The sequence below is a fragment of the Trichomycterus rosablanca genome, chromosome 12 (assembly GCF_030014385.1).
Source record: "Trichomycterus rosablanca isolate fTriRos1 chromosome 12, fTriRos1.hap1, whole genome shotgun sequence".
Taxonomy (NCBI): Eukaryota; Metazoa; Chordata; class Actinopteri; order Siluriformes; family Trichomycteridae; genus Trichomycterus; species Trichomycterus rosablanca.
In genome coordinates this window covers 25555203-25579415 of record NC_085999.1, presented here as the reverse complement: position 1 = coordinate 25579415, position 24213 = coordinate 25555203, and the positions used below count along the sequence as shown (strand labels likewise).

Sequence of the window (24213 nt, the reverse complement as noted above, 5' to 3'; positions counted from 1 at the left end):
ATGTGGACATGTGGTTATGAGCTCGTTGGACATCATATTTCAAAACTATGGGTAATACGATAGAGTTGTTGCTAGCAATTGTAAAGTTAACCTTTGACGATAGCTTGCAGGAGTATAATAATCTGGCTTACAACCACACAGAGCTTGAGCCCTCCATAATGGTGGTACTTATGCCTAGTTCACACTACACGACTTTTGCCCTGATGTTGGCTCGATTCTCAATTGCTATGTGTGAACTACTCAACAACTCGATCCAAGCGGCTCGCCGAGTGATCGGCGAGCACTCGGCAACCGAAGCGAGATTTCTAGCATGTCAGATATCTGGATCTGAGTTGCCCGACTGACAATGAGTGCTATGTCGAACAGCCAATGAGAACGCAAGATACGGGGTGAGGGGTAACGCAGGTGAGAAGTTGTAAAAAGGTGGGACTAGGGGCATAATATAGTTTATAGCAGAATACATCGGCACACACACAGTATTTCTGACCTAATCGTTCACTACAAAACATAACATTAACGTTGCATTGCAAAAAATATTTATTAACCTCCAACTCACTATAGAACAATCCATGCTGCTCGCGTAGCCAAATCCATATTCATATTCATATATTTTTCCTCTTTGATTTCACGCTGCACATTAGCGCACAAACTTTGATCGCTCGCTACTTGTTGACATGCATTTTTGGACGTGGTATCATTAAACCTTTCATCACTTCTCACGTTTGTTTTCATGACAAAACGTAGTTTGGGAGACCAGAGAAGCTCGCCTGCGACTCCAGTTGGTGATAGATGGTGTAGTGTGAAACCCCCTATTGCCGATCAGTCGTGTAGTGTGAAAGCCACACCGACTTGAAAGACTCCTGACTACAAGAGATCCAGTTGTGTAGTGTGAACTTGGCATTACTTGGCTGAGGGTGTCCAACAGGCTGTGGTCAGGGTCCTGGAGTGAGTTGTGGTGATTCATTTAGAGCAAAGCGTGGCTCTGTAAGAATCCACTGCTGGCTGGTGGAAAAGAATCAGCCACTAAATGCACACTTGTCAAATGGGATGAGTGCTAATCTACTCAACAAGTGTAGGGTGGTGCAGGACTAATAATTAAAGGGCCACTGGCTTTAGACCCACCACGGCCAGGTTACCTTAACACATAATTGCTTGGATTGTATTTTGTAACAGTTGTCGCTTTTGATAAAAGCATCTGCTTAATGATTGGCGTTGCTGCTCAACAAACTTATTAGGCAAATTGTGTCTTTATGAACCTCCCTTTGTGTACATGTGTACAGTTATGGCCAGGTAGTGCATGTTAAGGAAGCTTTTCTACATTCCTGAAGTAGTCTGATGTGAGAATATTTTGAGGACCTTGAGATGTTGTAAGCAGGGTTGGAACCAGTACCAAGTTGGATCTGATGGTTTTTCTGTGATGGCAAACGTTTAAAATGCACAGAATTTTTTATTTCTCAGGCAAGTGGTTGCTTTTCTTTTGGGCAAGCCCCAAGTCTATTTTTAAAATATTGCATATTTTAGTCTGTTTTGTGGACATTTAGAGATTGGGCAATGTGGGAAAACAGCTCTGGAATGTCACAGGGACATAAATGTGATGATAAATCTCTTGCACAATGTTTAAGGAATTGAAAGAAGGTTATTCTAAGGATATGTACTGAGGGAATATGCAAAAACTTGAAATACAAGCAAGAGTAATTCAGCTCTAAAAATGCCAGTCATGCCCAGAATGGCACAGGGTGGTCCACAACCTTTGTTTTTATTTTAAAACAGTTTGTTTATTGAAGATTGTTTCCCAAAATACTTAATATACAAAAAAAAGTGAGGTCATTTTAATTTTGTCTGCTGGTTCAGATCAGATATAGACTTATGTAGGACTAAAACGTTTGGTAAACTTGTATCATCTACAGGAAACAACATTCAACATTAAACTTTTGCTTTTCTTCATGTTTACACTACAGTAAATTTAGAAAAACTCATTGCATGTGCCAAAGTTTAACCGGTTACACTTTAATAATTTAACAAGTTATAGAATTTTACCAGAGGTGTCTGAGCAGCAGTGTGGCTTGGCAAGAAGGTCACTGGTTTGATTCCCAGGTGAAGCAGTTTGTGTCACTTCTGTATGATGTTCTCCCTGTGTCTGTGTGGGTTTCTGGTTTCCTTCACCAGTCCAAAGGCATGTAAGTTAGGTTAATTAGAGATACAAAATTGCTTGTGACAGTATTAAACTGATGAATGATGTGTAACTAATGTGTAAAATTGGTTCACATTGCTCACATTGGCCTCTGTTACTGCATATTTGTCAAACAGAATGACTATACTCATTTTTGATCATATAGATCGCAACTGACGGTACAGTCTTTTCAAATGCATCTGAAGTCTGACATGCAACTGGCTCAATAGTGCTACATATTTACAGTCAAAACATCTGACCTTGCTGGTTGACTTCATTTCCAGAAAAGTTGGGACACTTCCTAAAAATGCAACAGAAACTAAAATCTGTAATTTTTTTAATAACTTGAACTTTTAACTATTGAAAGCACAAAGAAAACATTTTCAGTGTTTAAAGACAAAACTAGTTGTATTTTGTAATTATAAAAACGAGAGAATGTGACTTCAGCAACACACTCAAAAAAATTGGGACAGAGGTAAAGTAAGGTTATCCAAGTAACACTGTTCTGGAAGGCTTCACAAAAAGCAATTTAACCGGTAACATGTGAGGTCATCAAGATTGAATTTAAAAGGAGCATCCACCAAAAGTTCAAGCTGCGTCCGAAATCGCATATTTACAGAGTACGTACTAGATTCGAGGAAGTACGCACTGCTCGGCCGGGAAAGAAGTACGCGCTTTCAGTACAGAAGTGTCCAGGATGCACGCAACACCCCTACGTACTACGTCTGCCATCTCACCAACGTCAAGTGATGACGTGAGGACGTGATGATGTAGTATCACCATAGTTACAGACCGCGTGCTCATTACAAGCCCCACTCGGCAAAATGTTGGATATTTATCGTCTTTTTGTGCTAATCACAACATTATTTAGGGTTGTACGCAATTATAAAATTTTTATTTTTGTTTATCTTACTTACACTTGTAAACAGAGGACTCTCCGTTTTCCGCCATCTTTCTTGTTTCTTCTTCCGCTTCAAACGCCTACACAGCTCCTCATACTGCATACTCAAACATGACTGCACAAGAAGTAGGTCATCCGGGTACTTCTCGCGTACCTTTTTATGTATACTACGTATTCGGACATACTAACCGCTCTCGCGTACTGCTTTTGCATACTATTGAGTGTGGAAGTTTGAGTATACGCAGCTTTAGTCTTTGCAAGCAAGGATGGGTAGTGGTTTACCACTTCCTGCCAAACTTTATGAAGGATTTCTCAGTCAGTTTAAAGACAGTGTTTCTCAGTGCAAGATTGCAAAAAGGTATTTGACCATCTACAGTTCATAATATCATGAAAAGATTCAGAGAGTCATGTTGTTGCAGATAACCGCTGCTGAATGTGTGTGACCATCAAGCCTTCAGGTGGTATTGTTTGAGAAACTATCGTGCTACATGCGCTTGGGAGTACTTTGGAAAATCATTGTCACTTAACACAGTCTACCTCTGCATCAAGAAAGCTGAGTAAAGTATTCTTTCTTTTGTGCAATTACACCTACAAAATACAACACTATTCAAATAAAGAAGGAAATAATAGAGAAATATGAGAGTTATTGTTGTTTCTGGTAGATACATTTTATATAAAAAGAAGGAAATGTATTACAGTGTATGGTACAGCACACGTACTGTACTAAATGTGTGTACTACTGTGAATTGTTGTTTATTATTGTTTATTACAGTAATGTCTATTCTATAATTTAAGATTCAAGGGCAAATATACTTGTATTTATAACAAAAAAGACCATTTAAGACATTAGAAAGGTTAGGTAAGGGGGTGGTTTGGGAGGTCTGGCACGGATTAATTCTGTTTACATGATTTCTTATGGGCAAAATAGGTTTAACTAACGAACACTTTGACTTAAGAACAGCCCTTCAGAACCAATTAAATTCGTAAGTCAAGGGTCGACTGTATTAATTTTGCACAAAAACACCAGCGAGCAAAAACTGGCAAAAATTCCACTTACAAAGCTGAAACAGTGAGTACCTTCAATTCCCAAACAATTAAAATGTATGATCAAATGAAATGGTCAGGTGACCCAGTGGTAAAATATCTCTGATCCAGCTTTTTGTGTGTTGCAGGCCTCAATTTCTAAATTAGTTTATATTTAACAAATAGAAATAAGTTTGTCATTGAAACACTGAAAATCTTTTATTTTTATTTTCTTTGTTAAATAAAGCTGAGTTAACAAATTATAGATTTTATTACATTTTTAGAAAGTGTCCCAACTTTTCTGGAAAGGGTTTTGTATTTGTATACATTACTGTATTTGTATTAGTTCTTTTTCTTCTATGATATATAAATATATGTGTTTTAATTATGTGTATATTTTGATAAAAAAAGTTATAAACTGTGATTTTATTCTATTCATGTATAAATGTATAAAGAAATGTGTTAAAAGCGCAGCTGTTGCCATAACAACACGACAAATCCCGAGAGGAGCCGAGTACCTAAGCGTTTCTCTTGTCGTAGCCAAACGATACGGAAAAAGCCGAGAAGAGCCGAGGCGCAAGGGTTGCTGGGAACTCGTACTCCGGACAGACAGTCGCCATATTTGCTTGTATTTGGGTACCTTGTGTTGGGGTGAATAGGTGCAGTGTGTTGTGTTTTTGTTGCACATTAAAGGTAGTAGGTTTGAACCCTCGCTGGTTTAAAGGTAAAGGTGGGATTCAGAGCCGCTGTAAAACGTGATTTAGGGGTTACAGGTGAAAGAATGGGCCGCTCTCGGAGCCGCAGCTCGTCGCGCTCTAAACACGGTAAGGGCAGCGGAGGCACTAAGCACAGTAAGAAGCGCGTGAGCCGCTCCAGATCCCACTCGCACTCCAAAGACCGAGAAAGGAGCAAAAAGCGCTCGCGCTCCCGTGAGAACAAGCGCAGCCGCCGCAAAGAATCGCGTTCCCGGTCCCGCTCCAAATCCAACAGAGAACGGGCCCGCGCCGCTTCTCCCCGCGAAGTAGTGGACATTTTCGGCCGTACACTGAGTAAGCGCACCGCCGCCGAGGAGAAACAGAGGAAAGAGGATGAGGAGAAGAAAGCAGAGATGGAACGACAGAGGAAGATGTAAGATACTGTTTGGTGCTTTGCTACATTAGCACAGTACAATGTATTGAGCTAGGTTTTTTTTTTTCCTACCCGTTGTCTGTCGGCCTTATCCGCATTGCTTGTTGTAGTACCGGTAAACAGACTCCTTATTGGAGTTGTCAAATTGGCTGGCCAATCACAACACTGGAGGCGGGGCTTGCAGATAACGGGTGGAAGAATATTGACAACCATCAACTTTTCGATCGATCGATAGATCGATAGATAGATCGATAGATAGATAGATAGATAGATAGATCACCTTATTAATCCCAGAGGGAAAGTCAAGTATTACAACAGCTCAAGGTACAATATAAAAAAAGTATTAAGTAAATAAAAGACTTATTTAAAAATTATTAATTACATAGGCCAAAGGATTATTAAGTATTGCAGTACAATGTTGGTAGGAATAAATATATATGCAATATGTAATTTTATAGAAAAATTACAAAAGTGTCCTGCCATTAAATGTCCAGAGATTTGCAATGACATAAACAGAGTGACAGGCTTTCCAGTTAATTCTTTACAATGTTTTACAACTTTTACATTAAGTACTGAGAAAGTCTGCGTTTATTTACAAAAATATGTACAAATAGCTATTGAATTAAAGTAATATTTTATGTGTTCATATTTGGACATTTAAACAGACATTTTAGTGCTGCAATAGAGTTTATTATACAACTGATATCATTTTTATTAAAAACACAGATTTAATATTTAATTTTACATCGTTTACATTTAATAAGTCAATATTACTTAACTAGGACACATTAAAATCCCAAAGCAGAAATAGAGGTTTGAGTCTGGGCTTGCCATGTTTGGTTCAAACTTTTTTTAATTTGTCATATATACATATACACTTGTACTGTACAATGGAATTATTTTCCTGCATATCCCAGTTTGTTTGGAAGCTTGGATCAGATCGCAGGGTCAGCCATAGTACGACATCCCTGGAGCAGACAGGGTTAAGGGCCTTGCTCAAGGGTCCAACAGTGGCTGCATAGCAGAGCTTTGAATTAAACTGACAATCTTCCGATTGGTAGCCCAAAGCTCTACTCACTACATTTTACATTTACATTTTCGGCATTTAGCAGATGCTGTTATCCAAAGCGACTTACATTACCGTGATATTATATCGTCTAAGCAATTGAGGGTTAAGGGCCTTGCTCGAGGGCCCAACAGTGGCAACCTGCTAGTGGTGGGGGCTTGAACCAGCAACCTTTTGATTACTAGTCCAGTATCTTAACCACTAGGCTATAACTGTCCCCACAATTACAATCACTAGGCTACCACTGTCTCATGTCCAATTTTACCCGAGTATACAGGAATACATTTGTAAGGTCAAACCTAACCAGCAATCACTAGACGGTTTTCCATCCACCAACTTTTTGCGAATTTTGAAAATGCTCATTAAAAAAACCTGGATGGAAAAGCTCAAAATTTGAAAAAAGACCCAAATATCGAAAAAAAGGTTTCACGCTTGAACGAGGTGGAAAAGTTAGAATATTGCATCGCCAAAATGCGAAAAAAGGGGATGGAAACAAGTTTTGCGAATAAATGTTGACGTTTCAAGCTCTAAGTCACACACACACACACGCATATATATATACATTAAACATATTGAACATATGGACATTTGAGCTTCATTTGAACAGTACTGAGAGATGGAGCTTATATAACTAAACAACAAAAATGTTAAAAAATGCTTTTAAACTCAAGTTGTAAAATGTAATGATTCTGAACAAAAATGGAAATTTATTGTGAGGAAAAAGTTAGGACACCCTATGCCCTAATAGCTGGTATTTCCCCATTTGGCTGAAATAACCTCAATTAGACATTTCCTATAACCATCTACCAGTCTCTGACATCGACTGGTGGAAAGTTTTTCCCACTCCTCCATGCAGAATTTCTTCAGCTGTGTGAGGTTTGAGGGGTTTCTTGCATGCACAGCCCGTTTCAAATCAGCCCACAGCATCTCAATAGGATTAAGATCTGGGCTTTGACCTGGCCATTCCAGAAGTCTCAATTTATTTATTTTGATCCATTCCTTGGTGGATTTACTGGAATGTTTTGGGTGGTTGTCCTGCTGCATGGTCCACTTCCGCTTCAGTTTTTGGACAGTTTTTTACATTTTCCTCAAGCACCCTCTGATACAGGGAAGAATTCATTGTAAATTCTATAATGGAGAGCTTGCCAGGCCATGCTGCTACAAAGCAGCCCCAAACCATGACATTTCCACCTCCATGCTTCACAATTGGTATGAGGTTCTTGTGCTCAAATGCGGTGTTTGGTTTGCGCTAAAAATGTCTTCTGTTACTGTGCCCAAATAATTAAACTTTGGATTCATCTGTCCAAAACACATTGTTTCAGAAGTGCTGGTCTTTGTCTAGGTGTTCTCTTGTAAACTTTAGTCTTGCCCTGATGTTTTTTTGACAGCAAGGGTTTCCTCCTTGCTCACCTCCCATGAAAATCAAACTTGTGCAGTCTCTTTCTGATGATAGACGCATGTACCTTCCTATCAACTGTGGCAAGAGCTAGCTGTAGGTCCTGTGATGACATTGTAGGATTATTGGAGACTTCTTTATGCATCTTGCGGTCTGCTCTTGGGCTGAACTTGCTAGGATGGCCTGACCTGGCCATGTTGGCAGTTGTTTTAAATGTTCTCCACTTGTAAATTATTTGGAATGGCTGATTTCTAATTGTTTTGAGATCTTTTTAAATCCTGTCCCAGACTAATATGCATCTACAACCTTATTTCTGAAGGCCTCAGAGAGCTCTTTAGATCTCACCATGGTGATACCACTCACTTCAACAATCATAGGCAAACCAAACTTATGTCTGAGGTTTAAATAAAACTCCAATGTCATCTAACAATGGTCTAATCATTGCAGCTGATGTGGTGCACCTGATTCTAATTTTAGACATTTTAAGTAGTATTAAATGTGGGGGTGTCCTAACTTTTTCCTCACAATACATTTCCATTTTTGTTCATTACATTTTACAACTTGTGTTTAAAAGTAATTAAAAAATTTTTGTATTTAGTTATATAAGCTCCATCTCTCAGTACTGTTCAAATGAAGCTCAAATGTTAATATGTTTAAATATGTTCAAAAAGGTTTTCATGGGGTGTCCTAACTTTTTCACATGACTGTGTGTATATATATATATATTAGAGATGGGACGATCGATCGGCTGTGAATCGGTATCGGCCGATTTTTAATCAAAATATGCTATCGGCGATCGGCGATATTTCCTAAAAGTAGCCGATCCGATCGTGTGATATATAAAGATCATGTTAAGCTTAACAGCTCAGTGGATTGATCCAGACTTTGAGCTACGACGCGCCAACCATCACATCACCATTCATCAACCATCGTACAGAAACCATCGTGAAAGCTCTTCATGACCTAAAATAACATCATTAACGTTGTGCATCATACATACGATGTAATTTTGCTGATTGTAATATTTACTTTAAAAAGATAATTCAACCCGGTCACATCTGAGTCGATTCTATCAGCACGTTATATAAACTCCTGGTTCACTTTGGTAAATCGTAAGCGGTTCTTACTTGTGATGTAGATGAGAACAGAAAACGTTACAGAGCCAATCAGAGGCAAAAGTTTATTCATTACCAAATTCGTTAGTTCAGGATCATCTGCTAAACTTTTAGGGTAATCAGAACTTTTAGCTCCACAGACGGAACGAGTCTGACTCGGTGACCGCTCTGTGGTAATAGCGGTTTAATTAAGCTTTTTAATTAAGCTTTTTAATGTAAGAAAGTCACACAAAATGTTCTGTAGCAGCTGGTGTTTATTTAAAACCACAGCATTTATTAATAACAGTAAAAACGGAGAGAGAAACTTACGCGTCACATTCGACTCCTGAATCAGAATCATTTAAAGCGACACTGTGAACAAAGCGTTTTTTTTAAAGAAACACACACACGCTGTTGCTTTCGGTTTATTTTCACTGTGAGGCTCTTTTTAAGTTTTTTTCAGACTAAACTGGATAACATTAAACCTGTGTGTGTGTGTGTGTGTGTGTGGTCAGTTAGACTAATAAGATATGTCTCCTGTGGGTGAAAAAAATAATTGTTTGGTTACTTTAATATTTACTGCTGATTTTGCGCTAAAAATTGCATGTCACCGCCCCCCGCGATCGAAATCGACTATCGTCCGATTGCCCTGAAAGGAGATCGGAGATCGCAATCGGTGCCAAAAACCCCGATCGTCCCATCTCTAATATATATATATATATATATATATATATATATATATATATATATATATATATATATATATATATATATATATATATATATATATATATATATAGTTTAAAACTGAATGACTGTCAACGTGTGTAGTGTACCTTAAAAAGTGTGATGTTTTAAACACTGCTGCGTCATGTGCGCTGCCGAGAGAGCCAACACATACATCACAAATCAACAACTGATCATCCACAAGTGCCTGCAAAACAATCGATGGCCATCCCTTTCGATTTACATAGTCCCTGTACCCGACTGCTGGATGGAGGATTGGAATGTGTGTACCATCCAGTGCACCGTACACCTGTGGTATGTGGTGCGCTGCATAGTGACGCTGTGCTATTTCTTCTGCCTCCTGCGCATTTGGTAATACGACGTAATGTTTTATTAGTTTTGATGTCATTGCTTGGCATACAGCGTATACACTACGGTGAACTATTGTTACGCCGAACGTCTCGCCCACTACTCTGTACTCCGCACAAGTGGCCAGCTTGTACAAGGCAATAGCAATCCTCTTTTCAGTTGGCACGGGTGGCTGGTGACTGTAACTTTTGGCTCTACAGATGACCCGATCATGGTGCATAGCTCATCAAAGGCTGATTTTGACATTCTGAAATTCTAGATCCAAAACTCGTTTGAAAAATGGTTCTGCACAATGTGCTCCCAAAATTGTTTAGTGCGTTTACGTTCCCAGATGCGAGGTGAACGTCGCCGTGGCACGGAGATTTGAGCCCACATTAGACGGGCCATTGCTCGTTCTGCCCGACGTCTCTCACGTGATGTAAAGGTTTTTTCGCATAACTGTAGTTGATGGAAACGCAACATTTTACGCTTTTTTTTCTGCCGATATTTCATAAATGTGCATTACACTTGCGAAACGTTTGGATGGAAACCCGGTTACTGTCTCAGTTCATCCCATCATGTTTAGTGCATTGGAAGTCAGGGCTTAGTGCAGGCCTCTGAAATTCCTTCTCACTTAATGTTCTATGCTTTGTACATTGGGGCACAGTCATGCTAGAACAGAAAAGCTGCTTTTCTGGAACGTTTATTTGTTTTACAAAGCATATTTGCTTGTGCATAGTTGGTCACTGTGATCCCGTTTTGAGTTTTACTAATTTATGGCAAGCTTAAATAAACAATAAACCCCAATTACTTCTGAACATCTTTAATGCTTTTTTTGTGTTTAAAACAGTGTACGTTAATTTCAACTCCCAGCTGATTTGGCCACATTGCAAATTAACACTTATGCACCCAGATGTCCAGTTTGCTAATCTAATCACAGAGATCAGCAGCCGGTGTTGGTTAACACAAATCTTTACACGCTTGTCCGAGTTTTAAGTCTCATCTTTGTAGAAACAAAGAGAGACAATCCAATAAAGAACAGGATGCAGGGAGTTAAAGCGAAAAGGCTGTTGCTTTTAGGCTCTAGGTCCAACCTCAGGCAATGCTCGATTGCTATCTGAACCCTAAAAGCTCTGCACATTTTTGGTTGGAAGTGATGCTGACCCCAGGGCATGGCTCAAGTGACCCCTGTTCAAGCCATGCCAATAAAACAAAAAAAAAAGTCAGACATTGGAGAAGGTTGGTATCGTATTCCATGGTCTGGTGTTTAGCAGTTGATTTTAATCTTTTCATCTACAATTGTGCGTGTGCGACACATGTTTTCTTACCTCTTAAATAGGACAGGATTCTTTGTTTACTTACATCAAAGCCTTTTTCTACACTGTGCGGATAATGATTTAGCAATCCATACATACATTTAAAAAAGCAGAAATGCAAAAGGTGGACAGTGTGCTGGAAATATTTATTTATTATTCACTCAGTATACCTTGTAGCGCTCATGAACCCAGGTAGTCACTCTTAACAATATTGTATCATGCTTTATCTCAAGTACATGAATCAGTTACAAATACATGATTTATTCATATAATGAAAGACACAGCATATGATTGGTTACAATTTAACATAGCGACACCTAATATCACTTACCGAATTTGGTTTGACCCTGTATCATTTAAGTTTTTCGTTTCATCATTAAACCCTAGATCACCCAAGATTTACTATACCATTGAAGCCATAACCACCCAATTTTTATCTTACCATCATGGTCTTGGCCACAAGACGCATCCTTGACCAGGTGGGATTGACGGGTGAAAACGTCTGCAAACTGTGACTCCTCAACTTAGTATCATAAATTGTTGGCTGCTCTGTTCGATATACACCAAGAGTTCATTTAGAGTTCTCTATTAATGTAGGCAAAAGGTTACCAATATGAAAAGTATACAATAAGATTGTAAGTTTAGAGTTAAACACAAAATTGCTTAATTATTAGAATAGATAGAAGTGATCGAATTAAATCAATAGCCACTACCATGATATGTTGATTGTGTCATACTTAGTTTCTTTTTATTATTTAAGGTTTAGGTGGCTTGCCTTGGAGGTCCAGCTGAAGTCCAAGACTAATGTGGCTTATAATCTAACCCTGTATGTAACTACACTGTGTGGCCACTTGAGCATGAGCTTGTTGGACATCTTAGTCCAAAACCATGTGCAATAGTTTGGAATGCAGCTGTAGCACAGACTGTGTGTATAGTCAAAAGAGCATTTGTAGGTTCACTAAGGTGGCATCTTTTCACTCTATCTGTTTCTCTGCAGTCGCCAGCAGGAGATTGAAGAGCGTCTGATCGAGGAGGAGACAGCGCGGCGCGTGGAGGAGATGGTAGCCCGGCGAGTAGAGGAGGAGCTCGAGAAACGGCGTGACGAGATCGAGCACGAAGTTTTGCGGCGTGTTGAAGAGGCAAAGCGCATCATGGAGGCGCAGCTGCTGCAGGAGCTGGAGAGACAAAGACAGGCTGAACTGAGTGCACAGAAAGCTCGCGAGGTAACGCTCGGTCGTTTGGAATGGCCATCTCACCCGCCGCCATGGCACAACCAGGCATACATTACTTTGAGAGAGTGCAAACGAAGGGCTGCAAGCTTAGTCTGATGGGTTAGCTATAAATCTTTTGTTAGGTTGCATTCACCTGTAACCTGTAGATTTCAAAGGTCTTAGGGTAGAATGAGTCAGCACTGATTCAGATGATGGTCATCAGTTGTTGGACTGAACGAATCGCACCTAAACTCACCTAACTGTAGTTTGGGGGCAGTATGTAATGACAAAACATGAAGGTGTAAATGATTACTGGTCAGGAAACCTGTCCTTCAGGTAGTCATTAGTCAATTGTGCATCATAATACAGATTGACTGCTTTCTACAGTACTTTCTACTAGGGCTGGGCGATTTTCACGATTAATTCGGTTAATTCGCATGAACGTTTTCACCCGATGTTCGAAATGTGACAATCGCGATTGTTTACATACTCGTTTTAATTAAAATACTAACATGTCACGAGGCAGAAACTGACCAGACGCTCGCGGAATATAAATCAAGGAAAGTTTAATATCAAAAGGGCAAAAACAGTGTACAAAATCAGGTACAGTCCAAAACCAGCGAAAACTAAAACAGTAAACAGAAGACAACAAGGATTTATAACGGTTAGATTCAGAAATAAGGAGCGCAAACACGATCAGCAAAACGAGACACACCGAGATCAAATAAGTCACTGAATCAAACACAGCCGAACTGAATCACAACTCCGGAGCCGATTAGCGCGATCAGGATTGACTGACCGGGGCCATGTGCTAGTCACGTGACAGTCCGTGGGAGCATGGGAATTGTAGTCTATATTGTTAGAAGCAGAATGTGCCCCCTCCATCCACCCCCCAGAGTCACAAGAGGACAAAATCAAAAATTTGAGTCTTTTTTCAATTGCATTATACAAGAACAACGAAATCGTAATCGACAATCGGTAATAACATTAAAATAATCGAGATTATTATTTTTTTTTGCAAAATCGCCCAGCACTACTTTCTACAGTAATCGTTATCTACTTCTGGTGCTTTTTGCATTTTGACAGCTAGCTTGTTCCAGGTTCACTCTCAGTTTCCTATATTTTTAAGGTGACCAAGTTGACCAGTCAGCTGTTGACCAGTTTTCGGTAAACTTGTCCAGTGTCTCTCTATTAGCCTAATCACGCAGGGAACTGTGGGACCAATGTTAGGCCTCTCAAAGCAACGCAATGCAAATGTTGTGTCATGGCAGCAACCCTATTTTTTTCTGTTTTTTTTTCTTTTTGCTGCCTTTCTCAGTTCTACTTTTTGATTCAGATGTCTGTTTTTTTTTTTTTTTATCGATGTAAACACTCTTGTTCCAGGCTCTGTGTTACAGACTGTGTGCATTTTTTATTATTGACTTGCTTCTCAGAAATTCTTTCCCCTTTTATAAATTAATAAGAGCTTTACAATTCTTCTACAAAGACCTAAATGAAAAAAAAAATTGGACACTCGCTTTTTAGTAGCCTTCGGTGGGAGTTATGGCTATTAGTGGTTCACTTCACAAACTTGGTCATATCAGTTGCCCAGGAGGATTAAAGTTAGTAAGGATAATGTAGTTCCATTTTTCAAAGCTTGGTACCCTACAGTACAAAATGGTACGCATTAAGATCCCAAAAGAGATGCTCCATACCATACCTAATTCACCATTGTCCGTTTCCAGTTGAACAAGTCGCATAAGGTTGCTAGTGGTGAGGCTGTAACAATGTTCCCCAATAGACACTAAGAGCAAATCCACCACGGTGCCGGTCAACAATTGTAGTAGCACCAACAGGACGTTTTTGCCAGTAGTGTTTCTATTTGACTCATTAACTGTCTGCACTGTTTCTCAACCTGCCAATACAGCCCACTCAGGTACAGTATGGGTCAGCAGATGATGGAAACAGATTCGAAAACCTACCATAGTGTATCGTGCAGTGGAAAAAGTGTATAATACAGTAAAGATAAACAAGGATTTTCACTACATTAGTTTGTTTTTTGTTTTAGCTAACGTCAATTCGGATATCTTCAAATTTACACACACAGCGTCTTCTGACCCATACATTATAAGCTTGAGCATCTACAGTAAGAAATATTGAGCTCATTCTTCTTGTCTTTCATTTCATCAACCGCTTTATCCTGGTAAGGGTCATGGCAGGTCCGGTTCCACTGGGACACATTAGGCACAAGGCAGGAATACCCTGGACAGGTTCCAATCCATTGCAGGGATTCCGCCGCACCTCTAAGACATAACCAATCATGTCTTTGTAGATTTTATTTTCATGAAGCGTTAAAAAAAAATGCTGTGTTGGGATTACATTCATGACCCTCATTCATGAGTTTTTTGTTAGGTGCAGGAACAGAAATTATTAACTGCACTGCAATTGATTTACTGAACTTACCCTTTTGTTCAAATTTCTTAAGCTTGAAGTCAGAAGACGTGTGTGAATTTAAAGTGGATTCAGTAATTTTGTGAGGATATACTGCATTTACAAAGCGAGAAGTTGCAAGGTTCAAATCAAATCAAGGTTTATTTGTCACATACATAGTCATACACAGTACAACTGGCAGTGAAATGCTTTAGTGACTGCTCGGCCACAGTAATTACAAAATAATCAAAGTACACAAAAAATATAAATTCATACAAAAAAAATAGAAATGTTTTAAAATCTAAGTGTTGAAAAATACAAAAATTTAAAAATTGAAATTAAGAAAGCTTAAATATAATTTAAAAATAGAAGTAATTTAAAGTGAACATATAATTAAAAAATAATTTGCCATTATCTTAAATGCTGGGTCATGGCTAAATTGTTTACAAGACCTTGATGGACTACATCCATCTTTAATCTCTGTTTTTCAAAGCAAAGGAGAAGTTTCTGTTGTGTTTGAATCACTGGAAACATGCCACTACAACAAGTGTATGGCTTTTTTCTTGGCCTACACTAATTCATTTTAAAGAACCTCTATTGTTAAGACTTGATTGTTTGAATTTGTCCATTTCCCCCATGTTTCCTCCGTATCTGCTCCTATTTTATTTAAAGATCTCTTGTTGTTTATCTGAACTGTCTTCTAACCACGTTTTCCCCTCCTCACCTAATTTATCTATTGTCAAAGTGCAGAATTGTAAATATACTCTTATGTGCTCACGACTTGCTTTTCCTCAGGGTTGCCGCTGCACCTACATGCAAAAGTCACGCACAAGTACACACACTGCATTAAGCACCACCTCGAGTATATACACTCACACAGATTCATCCAAGAATGTAATGACCAGCCATTCAAATAATGATTCCATTTTTGTGTTCTTGCAGTTGTTAACCTATTTAACAGTAATAGCCTGATGTCCCCCCCGATCTCTCATGTCCGCACATGGTAACGTCTTTTACTGACATTCTTCACTCTCCTGTCAAACACACCATCATTTTGACTGTGCTACAATGTGCTATACTGCATGTGGTGTTGCTGTGTAAGAGCACTAGCTCATGCTTGCGTCTCAGAGCTGAGATTTTAAAGGTGAAGCGCAGCGCTGTCCAGGACGGGACACGAGCGGAACCAGGCAGTAAATGCTCAGCCCTTTAATCAACAGTTGTGTAGGTACAGTACACAGTCAAAGGAAAAAAGCGTAGGTATACAAGCATTGGTGAGCTATAACTATTCACTACTATATCTCTCCTATGTCTTATTTGCTCTATTTTTTCTCTTGTAAAATCTCATGCTTATGTATGCTGAAAGATTAAAAAAATAAATTAGTAATAACCTTGTCCATTCGATTTGGCCTTTTTTTTTAATCTTTAGTCAGTGATTGTTCTGTATGTATGTTCATGAATGCACTTATGAATGTTTGAGTTAGACGTTCTGGGGATTTAATTGTGTGATTAAAGTCAGTCACGGGAGGGCTTTTCATCATTGATGAGAGGGAGTGAGAGATATGTGGGGTCAGTTCTTTGCATTTCTCGAAGGTTTTACTGGTTGCAACTGAAAATATGAAGCGTGTGAGAAAAATGGTGAGAGAGAGAGCTCTTTGTGCTGTGAGCAGATCTGTCTGGTGCTGTGTATAGAGTGTGTGGAGGAGTGATTGCTTGCGAGACTGGATGGATGCAGATTTCTTTTACTGAATTGTTTTGCCCGGCCTAACATGTCACCGTGTCATCCCCTGTAGGAGGAAGAAAAATCCAAACGGGAGGAGTTGGAGAAAATTTTAGAGGAGAACAACAAAAAGATTGCTGAAGCTCAGGCCAAACTGGTAGGTTTTCGTTTTATTTTCTATGAAGCTCGGTATAAAGAAAACAGAATGTATATTGGTAATACCAAATCCCCTAAGAGCCTTAAAAATCTGCAGAATACTCAGCCGGCCGGGCCTACACAGACACACGATTGGTTGTGTGTCCGTAGGGGGTGGGACTGGCTAAAAGTGGGTTAATCGTTGCTGGGGCAGTAACAACGTTTGCTAAGCGATCACTGTGTCTGCACAAGGGGGCAAACAATCACAGATGGCAGTGTGTGGCTCTCAGCGCCTGATGCTGCACTGTTTTTACCTTGCCAGTGAAAAGAAGCGGTTGGTGGCTGCGCACCTGTCAGAGGGGGACATAACTTAGTTTTTTAGATGGTTGAAGATTATGAGCATACACCGTTCAGGCATAACATTATGACCACCTTCCTAATATTTTGTTGGTCCCCCTTTTGCGGCCAAAACAGCCTAGCAACCGTGATGCACTGAGTATTCCGACACCTTTCTATCAGAACCAGCATTAACTTCTTCAGCAATTTGAGCTATGGTAGCTCGTCTGTTGGATCAGACCACACGGGCCAGCCTTCGCTCCCCACGTGCATCAATGTGCCTTGGCCGCCCATGACCCTGTCGCCGGTTTACCACTATTCCTTCCTTGGACCACTTTTGATAGATACTGACCACTGCAGACTGGAAACAACCCACAGGAGCTGCAGTTTTGGAGATGCTCTGACCCAGTCGTCTAGCCATCACAATTTGGCCCTTCAAACTCGCATAAATCCTTACGCTTGCCCATTTTTCCTGCTTCTAACACATCAAGTTTAAGGATAAAATGTTCACTCGCTGCCTAATATATCCCACCCACTAACAGGTGCCGTGATAAAGAGATAATCAGTGTTATTCACTTCACCTGTCAGTGCTCATAATGTTACGCCTGGTTGGTGTGTGTTGTATTATAATAGGAATTATAGTCTGGAGAGGTTCCTAGGCCTGGTGTCTTTTACCCATCAAAAGAAATACAATACTAGTCATTATTCTACAAAGTTTTACAGGTTAAAATGACCAGTTTGGAGACAATGCAAGACAAATCAATAACTGTACATTGTTTTGTGCATTGTACTTTTAATTAATCCTTGATATTAAATACTAGACTACATGGTTGGGGGTCTATAATACTGCACATTTTATGCAAAATAAACCAACTGCCAAAAACCTGTAATTCAAGAAATTACTTATAATGGTGAGGCTGGAATATTTTCATACCCAAGTGTAAAAAAATGGAGTAAATTGCAGATTAAACATAACCTCACTGTATTTGGTGGAGCAACTTTTCTGAATGGTAGCAACAATTAAGAGTTTTTTTTTCTACAGTAAAAACATAAAAAAAAAAAAAATGTTTATATTAAATGAAAAAGTGCTGCATTACAGTTATGTGGAAAAAGACCCACCACAAACAAAAAACCTTATTTAATTGTGTGTTTTTCTCTAAGCATTAGAAGTTAGGACATCAGGACTACAGGAAACATGCTTATTAACACCGTGCAACAAATTTGTGCCATGATTTGTGCAAATACCACATTTTGTTTTTTTGTCCCCATATATGCAATTCACAATGAAATAAAACAATCTGACCAGAGATTTAACCTTTTGCATTAGTCAACCTGTACTTCAACACTTACATATATAAATGTTCACATTTACTTTTCATTATGAAATATTGCAGCAGTTTGATGTTAATGCAGAAACAGTCAAGTATTTAATTGGCTCTTGGCGTGCGGAGAGAGATGCTGATAATTGTGTTTGAGCATTGTAAACGGTGTGTGTGCGCGTGTGTCACTGTTTTAAATGCTCTGCTGCCTCTCATAATGTTTAATTAAAGTAACAGTTTATTTAATTTGGACTTGAATGCCATGCACTCAAGTCCTAATAAACTTGAAACAATTATGTCTGGCCAAGCTGCTCTCAAAAGCACGGTCCCCAGCTGACCTTTCATACAAAATGGCGAAAGATTAAAAAAAATTGTCAACCCATTAATATACAAAAGCTGCATTCTGTAAAGCACTGACATTAAACACAATGACATTCAGCCGTTGGTTACACATACAGGGGTTGGACAAAATAACTGAAACACCTGTCATTTTAGTGTGGGAGGTTTCATGGCTAAATTGGACCAGTCTGGTGGCCAATCTTCATTAATTGCACATTGCACCAGTAAGAGCAGAGTGTGAAGGTTCAATTAGCAGGGTAAGAGCACAGTTTTGCTCAAAATATTGCAATGCACACAACATTATGGGTGACATACCAGAGTTCAAAAGAGGACCAATTGTTGGTGCACGTCTTGCTGGCGCATCTGTGACCAAGACAGCAAGTCTTTGTGATGTATCAAGAGCCACGGTATCCAGGGTAATGTCAGCATACCACCAAGAAGGACAAACCACATCCAACAGGATTAACTGTGGACGCAAGAGGAAGCTGTCTGAAAGGGATGTTCGGGTGCTAACCCGGATTGTATCCAAAAAACATAAAACCACGGCTGCCCAAATCACGGCAGAATTAAATGTGCACCTCAACTCTCCTGTTTCCACCAGAACTGTCCGTCGGGAGCTCCACAGGGTCAATATACACGGCCGGGCTGCTATCTTTGGTCACTCGTGCCAATGCCAAACGTCGGTTTCAATGGTGCAAGGAGTGCAAATCTTGGGCTGTGGACAATGTGAAACGTGTATTGTTCTCTGATGAGTCCACCTTTACTGTTTTCCCCACATCCGGGAGAGTTACGGTGTGGAGAAGCCCCAAAGAAGCGTACCACCCAGACTGTTGCATGCCCAGAGTGAAGCATGGGGGTGGATCAGTAATGGTTTGGGCTGCCATATCATGGCATTCCCTTGGCCCAATACTTGTGCTAGATGGGCGCGTCACTGCCAAGGACTACCGAACCATTCTGGAGGACCATGTGCATCCAATGGCGGTGCCGTGTATCAGGATGACAATGCACCAATACACACAGCAAGACTGGTGAAAGATTGGTTTGATGAACATGAAAGTGAAGTTGAACATCTCCCATGGCCTGCACAGTCACCAGATCTAAATATTATTGAGCCACTTTGGGGTGTTTTGGAGAAGCGAGTCAGGAAACGTTTTCCTCCACCAGCATCACGTAGTGACCTGGCCACTATCCTGCAAGAAGAATGGCTTAAAATCCCTCTGACCACTGTGCAGGACTTGTATATGTCATTTCCAAGACGAATTGACGCTGTATTGGCCGCAAAAGGAGGCCCTACACCATACTAATAAATTATTGTGGTCTAAAACCAGGTGTTTCAGTTATTTTGTCCAGCCCCTGTATATTTACAGTATCTGAGTATTTTTATTAAGTCAACAGAGTGGCATAATCAAACATCTTGAGCACAAAATATCTGGTTGGTAAATAATGTGGATTTTTGTTTATTTAAACCAAGTTTTGTGGATATTCATATCCTAAATGTTTATTATTTAACCTCTGAGTTACAGTTTTGATTACCTTCGAGTGTGGGTAACAAACAGCGTTCCAAAACGTATTACTAGGTATTAAAAATTAAAGAAAGTATTAAAATATAATTAGTCATACCTCGTAACTCGACGTCCCCTAAACTTAACTTTGAGCACCATGGCAAGAGCAAAAATCGCAAGCCCAAAATTTCTCCTGTAAATGCGCCCTAAGGGAAGGGAGAGCACCCACCGATATGTGACCACTGTAATACACAATGACCACTGAACATTTATTAACAAAGTGCACAAAATATAACCTAGAACGTGAAAGACTTGCAATACCAAATACAATGGTTGAAATTTTTAACAAAACCAAAGCAGAGACTCTGATCAATTTTTTAAAAATATAAGACTGATAACACACATCTAGAACTAAACACAAAAAAGGACACTAGACAAAGAACGTGAATAAATAACCTGTACATAATGTAGGCCATAAGTATGACCAATGTGTAAACATGGAGTAAAACAACAAATAAACAAGCAAACAATAAATGCGCCCTAAGGAAACAAAGAAGGCTTATGTTTTGATTTTTAACTGTTTTACTCAATTGTATTTCAGTGTTTTTATTTTATATTTGTGTTTTTCGTGTATAAATGTCAAAAACAACCCCATTATTTTACATTAGTCTCAAATATATGCAGTTCCATGGGACCATGGAACGTATAACAGGTTTCCCATACAGCGCCACTCTCAGAATCAATTGACGTCAAGTTTCAAGGTATCACTGTACTAAAGAATACCTGTTCTTAATGCAGTCTGTTACTCTGATCGAAGGTTTTTAGCCTTGCTCTTTACAAATGAAGATTTCTCTTGATTCTACAAATGTGTTAATAATGTTATGGGTTGTGGATGGTGAAATCCCTAAATTGTTTGCAAATCTGCATTTAGAAATGCTGTACTTAAACTGTTGGGTTCACTCACTTCCCAGTCTTGCAGTGGCCTTATCTTAACATTTTTGGAATGTGTTGCAAGCATCACATTTGGAATTAATGTACGTTTACGAAATACTTGAAATAATATGAAATAATTAGGTGGTAAAATGTCACTTTTTCATGCTGTTTTTCATTCATTCTTGGTCTTTAGACTTTTTTTTACTGTCCTAACATTTATTGTGGTGTTAGATTTAAAGGTGTCCCAGATTGTAAATCAATATAAGGTTTCTAAATGTTAAAACTGGATCTGACCTTGTGTGTTTCTCTCTAGGCTGAAGATCAGCTGCGTATAGTGGAGGAGCAGCGAAAGATCCACGAGGAGCGAATGAAGCTGGAGCAGGAGAGGCAGAGACAGCAGAAGGAAGAGCAGAAGATCATCCTGGGGAAGGGCAAGTCCCGACCTCGCCTCTCCTTCTCGCTCAAAGCCACGGAGTGATCACTCTATCTCCCATTCGCTCCGTTTTCTCCCTTCCTCGGTCTGAATGAGAACTACGTAACTTGATCATTTGAAGAGAATTACCAGGAGTTTGATCTAAAAAAGGCCTCTCCTGCTGCCGGTTTCTCTCCTGTGGGTTCGAACAAACTTCCCAAACTCCTGACCCGGGAAAACGTTTGCAGATCCTTCTGACACAAGGCTGGACTTTGCGGCCACCTCCACAGACTTTTACGTTTTAGCGGCTTTTATGTTTCCTCCGACGTTAAATGATGCTCCGTCTTCATCCATTTCGGTTTTTACTAAATTGCAAAAGCAAAGAGAAGAGTGAGTGTGTACGTATGTGTGTGTGTGTGTGTGCGAGCGCGGTGAAACGTGTGTGCTTGGAAAGGTCATACAAGGGTTAGGGTGCTACCTTGATTTTGGATGTTGAGGCAAATGGAAGCCATCCATGTCCAAAAGTGGGTTCAAATGCATTGTTGGGGTGGGGGAAGAAAAAAAATCAGGAGGGGGTTGGGGGAATTTGTAATGAAGCGTGTATGCGTGCAGCGAGTTTGTGGTCCCACAGCGAGCTCCTGAATAGCCCGTCATCCATTGTTCCTAACAAATCGTGTTAATAGCAGTATGTCCTGTTTTATTCGACCTTCGACCCAGTTCATTGGCTAATGTAGGAATGTGACAAAACAGTGGAAGAGATCTGTCTGCAATCAGCACTTCTCACTTACTGTGCTGATCTGGACTCGATTAGACCCTCAGTTCAGGTAAATAATGTGCAGGTTGTGTGAATGTCTACTGTTTGAATACAAAGGAAATCGGGAGATGCAGGTAAGATTGTTCTGTGTGTGTGTGTGTGTGTTAGGTTATAGCTTATACTGTGGACAATTTTCTCCTGTCTTGTAAATTAAAACGAACTGTTCATTAATAAATTCTTCACATAGGCCGCCATGTCTGAAGTACCAGTCTTTTTTTCTTTTCTTTCTGCGGCTGCATCTTTGAACATTACTGAAAAAAGATCTAATTTTAACCAAAAAATCCACTACATATGTAGTGTGCGCAACTGCCACACTTTACTATTCATAGGCACTCGGGTGGCGCAGCAGCCTATTACACTCGCTAACCACTGCTGAGATCCGGGTTTGAATATCAGCTGTCCTGCCGGCCAGCCAGGTGTCTACACAGACATGATTGGAAATGCAAAAAAAAAAAAATTTAAATAAAAAAAGTTGGGATGGGGGCAATTTAGGATTAACAGTGAGGTAAAAAAAAAAACATTAATTAATTAACAAAAGTCTTTGAGAAGCAAAGATGGGCAGAGGATCTCCAGTTTGTCGACAAATGCATGAAAAAAAAATATTGAAATGTTTAAAAACAATAAAGGGATTTGCATATTGCTCTGTCTACAGTGCATAATATTATTAAACTATTTAAGGAACCTGGAGGAATTTCAGTTCGTAGACGCAAGCCTAATCTGAACAGCGGTGATCTCAGATGGCACTGCATTGTAAATTGTGAATTGTCATTCATCGATAGCTGATATAACCACGTGAGCAAGGAATTACTTCAGCAAACTTTTATCAAGCGTAGAGTATGCACTTTAAACATTGCTGAGCAAAAAAGAAGCCTTATGTTAACCATGTCCAGAAGCAGTGTCAAGGTCTCTGAACTGTGATGCATCTGGGCTGGACCATCAAACAGTGCTTTTTTTTTTGGAATGTGTTGCATACCCGAAATGCAAGAATGATTGTTTATTAACAAATGAAAAAAATACTGACCTTCATTGAAATAAAAAAGCTAAATTAATAAAATTAACTGGGTTTTTTTCTTACTCATATCTTAAGTCATTTTGGAGTAGCCAGGCCACCTGTTTTTTGGAAGAAAATCGGAACTGGCACAACGAGAACATGCCTAAACTCCTTAAACAGATCGTGACATGAGCAACATTAAAGCATTGTTGTGCTATATGGCACCCACACTACCACCTTAGCCATCTTGCCCACTTTGTGTTTATTTAAACCTTGTTTATTTATAACCATCAGCATGAAATGGTCTGATAAGGCAGAAGACTATATATATATATATATATATATATATATATATATATATATATATATATATATATATATATATATATATATATACAGTGTATCACAAAAGTGAGTACACCCCTCACATTTCTGCAAATATTTTATTATATCTTTTCATGGGACAACACTATAGACATGAAACTTGGATATAACTTAGAGTAGTCAGTGTACAGCTTGTATAGCAGTGTAGATTTACTGTCTTCTGAAAATAACTCAACACACAGCCATTAATGTCTAAATAGCTGGCAACATAAGTGAGTACACCCCACAGTGAACATGTCCAAATTGTGCCCAAATGTGTCGTTGTCCCTCCCTGGTGTCATGTGTCAAGGTCCCAGGTGTAAATGGGGAGCAGGGCTGTTAAATTTGGTGTTTTGGGTACAATTCTCTCATACTGGCCACTGGATATTCAACATGGCACCTCATGGCAAAGAACTCTCTGAGGATGTGAGAAATAGAATTGTTGCTCTCCACAAAGATGGCCTGGGCTATAAGAAGATTGCTAACACCCTGAAACTGAGCTACAGCATGGTGGCCAAGGTCATACAGCGGTTTTCCAGGACAGGTTCCACTCGGAACAGGCTT

General features: G+C 39.5%; 1 protein-coding gene across 1 annotated transcript; it reads left to right on the top strand.

The window, feature by feature from the left end:
* Positions 1-4695: 4695 nt before the first annotated feature.
* arglu1a (arginine and glutamate rich 1a) lies at positions 4696-22489 on the top strand. Its single transcript, XM_063005582.1, has 4 exons — positions 4696-5222; positions 12166-12391; positions 16579-16662; positions 21383-22489. The coding sequence occupies exons 1-4, from the start codon at positions 4876-4878 to the stop codon at positions 21545-21547; spliced, it is 822 nt and encodes a 273-aa protein (XP_062861652.1). The 5' UTR covers positions 4696-4875; the 3' UTR covers positions 21548-22489.
* The last annotated feature ends 1724 nt before the right edge of the window (positions 22490-24213 follow it).

Coding starts and splice junctions, on each gene's coding strand:
- arglu1a (XM_063005582.1), top strand. CDS start 4,876: ATGGGCCGCTCTCGGAGCCGCAGCTCGTCGCGCTCTAAACACGGTAAG. Junction 5,223..12,165: donor ATGGAACGACAGAGGAAGAT/GTAAGATACTGT, acceptor GTTTCTCTGCAG/TCGCCAGCAGGAGATTGAAG. Junction 16,663..21,382: donor CTGAAGCTCAGGCCAAACTG/GTAGGTTTTCGT, acceptor GTTTCTCTCTAG/GCTGAAGATCAGCTGCGTAT.